The sequence below is a fragment of the Akebia trifoliata genome, chromosome 4 (genome assembly GCF_017979445.1).
Source record: "Akebia trifoliata isolate Shusen 1 chromosome 4, ASM1797944v1, whole genome shotgun sequence".
NCBI lineage: Eukaryota > Viridiplantae > Streptophyta > Magnoliopsida > Ranunculales > Lardizabalaceae > Akebia > Akebia trifoliata.
In genome coordinates, this window is record NC_141378.1 from 3,880,920 (window position 1) to 3,886,919 (window position 6,000).

Sequence of the window (6,000 nt, forward strand, 5' to 3'; positions counted from 1 at the left end):
AAGAGAGTTATGGAGGTCTAAGTCACAACGTGAAAAAAGCTCATATTCAATGGATTATGGCGTCAAATTTTTTCATCCAACGGGTTGAAATCATCAAATTAATGGAGGATGAAAGAAATTTGACTGTTGTAAGCCATTGATTTTAGGGAGAATCACAACTTACAATAGCCCTAGGTTATCGAATTTTGGTTTCCAAATTTCATGGGCCTTGGCTCACCAAATTTTGCTATAGAAATTTCCAGTTTTCACATAATGAGTGCTTGTAATCGATCTTTATTGTTGGTAATGGATTGATTCCTACCTCCTTTGTGAATGTAGGTAATTTTTCAAATCACATAAATCCTTATGTTCTGTAGATATACTTGTTTTAGATATGATTCTTGCTCTTATTTTGCTTCCCCACAACAAACACAAAGTGAAAGAACTTTGAAAAAAAAATCACTATTATATTTGAATTTAAAAGTTGGGAATTCAATGACCATCCATTTTAAAAACTTTTGATAACACCCCAATTTATTTTTACTTTACTTTATTTATTTATTTTATAATTTCCTTTTAAATCCGATCTAATCTATGAACTCTGGAGGTTTGAGGTGTTATTTTGTTACAATTCCATGTGAACCCAACTAGGGATGTCAATTGGTCTGTTCCGGTTCGATTCATATGAATATTGGAATCATAACCTTTATATTTTATCGGTTCCGGTTCCAGTTTTATAATAAGTGAAATTAGAACTGGAACCATAAAAAATCACAGGTGCCTGTCGGTTCTGGTTCTCAAGAATCAAATGAGAAAAATTATTTCAAAATCATTATTAAAAAAATTATTTAAAAAAAACAATATATTATTTGTAAAGTATCAACTTAATAATAATTTGTTCCATTAAAATAATGATTTAATGACTTTTATTTTCAAATATTAAAATTTATTTTCCTTTACAAATAATAAATTTCAAAAGAAATGACTCATCTTAAGCTCAAATATTTAGTTTATATGAAATTTGAAGAATTTTATATCATATATGTTAATTTTAAAATATAGGATTATCTAGAATCATGTATAATGTAAAAATAAATCAGTTCCGGGTGCTCATAGGTACCCATTGGATAGAACCTGATGGTTTCAGTTCTTATTGGTTCGGTTCCATATTAGAACCAACTATAATTGGTTCTCTGATAAAAAGGGAATTGGAATCTAAATTTTCGATTCCGGGTAAATAGGTTCCCATTGACACCCTTAAACCCAACAAGCCTTTGTGGGAGTAGGAGCATGACTAATTAGTCACACTAACCTAACTCTAGTTTTAATACTCAAAAACTCAACTCCACTTGAATGATTACCAAGTTGAGTCAAATCAACAATTCAAGAGTTGATTTGAATGATTCAAATATAAATATATTAAATTTATTTTTTGTTTTCCACAAAATCCATTTAGTAACAAAATCTCTCTTGAAAAATATCAATTGATAAGTGATGGATAACCACTAGATTTGATTATTTTCATCTTGATCCATAATAAGGCCATTAGTAGATACTAGGTAGATGTTTGGATTGCTTCCAAAGAAAGTTTCCTATTTCGACTTGCGTAGGAAGCTCTTTTGGGAGCATTTGAATACGAGTCCTGCATTTTTAACTAGAAAATCTTCACTCAGCTGATGTGACATGAACACGGAACCATAGATTCTCCTCCTTGGGATACACATTGTATTACCACTCACGGACTTCATACCACCTAATCAAGGAGTGTCACGAGCATATTCTTTGCGATGCCCAATCATGCAGCATTGGAAGGCATCGCTACGCAAGTAAGCTTAAAAGAACCCATGATACACAAAGCAACACAATAAAGGAAACAATGACTAACTTACAAGAAATTTGTGCATAGACCAGTGGCAAACCGAGCCTTGATAAGCTCCTCCAGAAGGGTAGGTCAAGTGTTTGAAACCCTCTGAAACTATGAACTTCTTAGGGTCACCCTCCAGGATCCGATAAACCTCGACTTAACCAATTGCATGTAGGACTTTCCAAGGGGACGGTGTGTGTGACTGTGGGATCAATCTCACCCGAAGGGTGGGGACACCCACGATAAGCAAAAGAAATAAATACTAGGTCTTATGGGATTCGATCAAAACTTCTCATCCATACAGGATGCTAAGTATTTCCCCCATACCTATAAGGAAACATTAAAAGTTAAGGTCACTCATACTAAGTCTTATGGAAGTCCAAGGCCAACTACATGACCCGTTAGAATGACATACAATGGCACATAGAATGTTATATACAGAGACATATGTACAAGGGCACTTGACACACACATGCCAGACATATGTACGCCTGCTAGATTCGTGAAAACAGCCAATGCCCTTATTCTAAACAAACGCTCCAACTTGATCTATGTCTCAATTGTAAGCATGAATTTCTGACCTGCACTAACCACTTGATTAGCTAAATTCTAGGGGTGCAACTTGGTTCGGTTTGGGGAAAATCGAACTAACACAAGTCGGTTCCCCTAAATAAGAACCATAATCAAACAGAAATGTCCATAGAACTTAATCAAATCAAAACAAACCGAAGTCAGTTTGATTCTTTTGATTGCCAATATTCTGTAAACCTGCTTGGAAGCTATATATTTTTTATTAAAAAAAAAAAACAAATAAATAACCTACATGAAATTCCATATAATAAATAATTAATCTATGAAAAAAATAATTAATTTATGTCCTAACTCTTAAAAAGTAGTAAGTGCTATTCTAGGTTTGGTTTAGTTCTATATAAGCCTTGAACCAAAATCGAAATGGATCGATCTGTTATCCATGTTCTTAACCTAATATTGAATCACAACTTACTCCAAATCACCCCAAAGCCATCGGTTTGGCTCAACCTCAGTTTGAACCAGACCAAGTTGCACCCTAGGAAAATCTTGCCAAAGTATTCTTGTTCAACATATGCTTCATACTCATGTCATATGGAGTAATTTAGCAAAATACTCAAATGGAGTACAACGATATATATATGGCAACTAACAAGACTCGGTGTCCGATAACTTATCCAACATCTGGTGTATTGAATCAGAATATTTTGTTACTTAAATGCCCTTAGCATCTCTCGAATCTACAACTATGCCACAAAAAAACCCAAGTGAACCCTAATCACGGTTATATCCAGGGCTTCGAACTCAAGTAGACACTCTTCTTGAACTTGACGGTTCTCTGTTTCGCAGAAGAGAAGCGAGCGAGCGAGACGAGATGGTGTCTCTGAAACTTCAAAAGCGGCTCTCCGCAAGCGTTCTCAAGTGCGGGAGAGGGAAAGTCTGGCTAGACCCCAATGAGGTCAACGAAATCTCCATGGCCAATTCCAGTATGATCATCTCTCTTTATTCTTAATCTCCTTTTTCGATCATTTTGACCGTTATTTGGTTTAAATTCCAACAAAAATACAACTTTTGATTCTCATTTTGATCGATACTGATGGGTTCGATCTGATACATCCATGTAGTGGAGAATTCAAGTTTTTCTTTCTGTTGGGATTTAGGGTTTTGTTCATCACTTTATAGGGTAATCATTTGTGATTTTCGATTGCAGGACAAAACATTAGAAAGCTGGTTAAGGATGGTTTCATCATCCGAAAGCCAACTAAGATTCACTCTCGATCTCGTGCTCGCCGAATGAAGGAGGCCAAGAGGAAGGGTCGTCATTCTGGATATGGTAATTTTTTTTTTCGAGATTTAATGAAACATTTTGGTTCTTAATAAAGTTTTATGTAGAAATAGAAATCATAGCGCCAACCCCAAAATTTACAAGATGTATATTGTGATATTGGTTCAGCATCTGTAATGGGCAATTACTCATAGAAGGAAACTAGTTTTTTTCATGAAATATTGGAAAAACTTTGGAAAATAGTTTAAAAAAAATACTCGACTAGATTGGAGAAATTTCCTTGTAAAGAGATGGGTTGAGTTTTTTTTAAAGGGTTTGGATGGTTTTATAGACTATAATGTGGTGTGTTAATAGGTAAGCGAAAGGGTACTAGGGAGGCAAGGCTCCCCACTAAGATTCTTTGGATGAGGAGAATGAGGGTACTCAGGCGTTTGCTTCGCAAGTACAGAGAATCAAAGAAGATTGACAAGCATATGTATCATGATATGTACATGAAGGTAAAAGGTAATGTCTTTAAGAACAAGCGTGTGCTGATGGAGAGTATTCATAAGTCAAAGGCTGAGAAGGCAAGAGAGAAGACTTTGTCTGATCAGTTTGAGGCTAAGCGTGCTAAGAACAAGGCTAGCAGGGAAAGAAAGAATGCCAGGAGGGAGGAACGTTTGGCCCAGGTGAGTTATGCCTTTGTGAACCTTCCGTTTCAAGCTATCGTAATAGTAACACATATTATTTAATAACTTAAAACTACCCATGATTTTATTACTGGTGAACGACTTAATTGATTGATCATTTCATAGAATGGATGTCCATTTTACCAGTGAAACCATTTAAGATTGGATCGTCGTAACATTATGTGTTTTGTTCATAGATCATAGTGTCCAAGTAAAACACGAGTTCGTTTATTTTGGAGACCCCACATGTATTGAATAGCATTTTGAAATTATGAATACCTATGTTAGATCACGTTGGGGTGCTTTTCAATACATGTGAACCAATGAGAATGTGGGCCTCCGAAATCGCACTCATGAAACATAAATTGCAATATTTACTTCGAAAAGTGGCAATATGTCATGTTTAGTAAAAACTGATGGGAGTAAGTCGGCATTCAACTCCTTGTGGGTTGGATTCTAATTTGTAAAGAAAATTTTACTTGGCTCAGTTTTTTGGGAAAGAGTTGAATTATGAATATCAAGTAGATAGGTTTATTTTTCTCCAAAATGGGTTTCTAAATTTGTAATGTTGATCCAATTTGCTACAGGGACCTGTAGAACGAGCGGCACCTACTCTGGCACCTCCAAAAGTCGAGTAAGGAGATTTTGTGTTTTGTACAAGTTTAAATATTTCACTCTACTTGGAATAGGGGAAGTTTGGTACCAACGTCTAATCTTATTAATGTTTTCTCTTGTAGGGGAGCTAAGAAGGCCAAGAAATGAGATACTCTTATAAAATATCATTAGGTATGCAGTAGTATAGTAGTTTTTGGAGCCTTTCCCCCATTTTTGCTGTTCTTTCTTTACACCAAGCACAAAGTAAACTTCAAAATTATGAAACTTGGCTTATTTGAGTTTTTTTTTTTTCCCGTGTTTGGTGATGTTTCTTTCAAACCATATGTGGTGACTGGACAGAGATTGTAATTGAGTTTTCTTGCTGAGATTGAGAGTTTAAATTCTCTTAGTTTTCATTTTAAAGTAGTTTATGAGAAAATATATAATGTATGTGACCTGATTGCAGCAGAGCACAGCTAGGAAATGCTTTAGACGAGTATTTATACTTAAAAGAAATATATATGATCAATACCCACCTTCATCGCTTGCCCTATCAAACTCATCTTTGTTCGAGGAATCCATGTGGATTTGGGATGAACTTCTTGAGAATGACTGCATAGTTTCATTACGATATGTGGGATACTGGCCTTGGGTTGTATTGCAGTTGATGCTGATCTCCCCACCCACCTTACCTGGTTCTGAATCGCCTTACCTTTGTGTATGAAAGGGGAAAATTAATCAATACTGATTGTTAGATGTCCACCTCTTTATGCTTAATGTTTTGGCCAGAGTTGGATGTATTAACCCTATAGAAAGTTGTGAAATGTTTATAGGTGCAACTTGTGATTGGTGGTTTGATGCCTTGATGCTGGGATGGTAACGGTTGAAACCAAAACAAATGCATTGGATGGTTAGGACCATTTAATTTGGATGTTTTATTATTCCATTGCCCCTATGCAAAATTGGATCTCAGTGTTGAGATGCAAGATTACAGAAGGTGGTTTAAGATCCCTTGCATGTGCCCTATTCAGAAAAGAATTGGTTGATACCATTGTCAGAAAATTGGGTTTTGTTGTTGTGAT

The 6,000-nt window shown here is 35.5% G+C and overlaps 1 protein-coding gene across 1 annotated transcript; it reads left to right on the forward strand.

Annotated features, from left to right (window-relative positions):
- Positions 1-3,169: 3,169 nt before the first annotated feature.
- Positions 3,170-5,334, forward strand: LOC147403069 (Ribosomal protein L19e family protein). The gene is made up of 5 exons (XM_086438518.1): positions 3,170-3,357; positions 3,582-3,704; positions 4,011-4,324; positions 4,912-4,958; positions 5,062-5,334. The coding sequence occupies exons 1-5, from the start codon at positions 3,246-3,248 to the stop codon at positions 5,084-5,086; spliced, it is 621 nt and encodes a 206-aa protein (XP_086294644.1). The 5' UTR covers positions 3,170-3,245; the 3' UTR covers positions 5,087-5,334.
- The last annotated feature ends 666 nt before the right edge of the window (positions 5,335-6,000 follow it).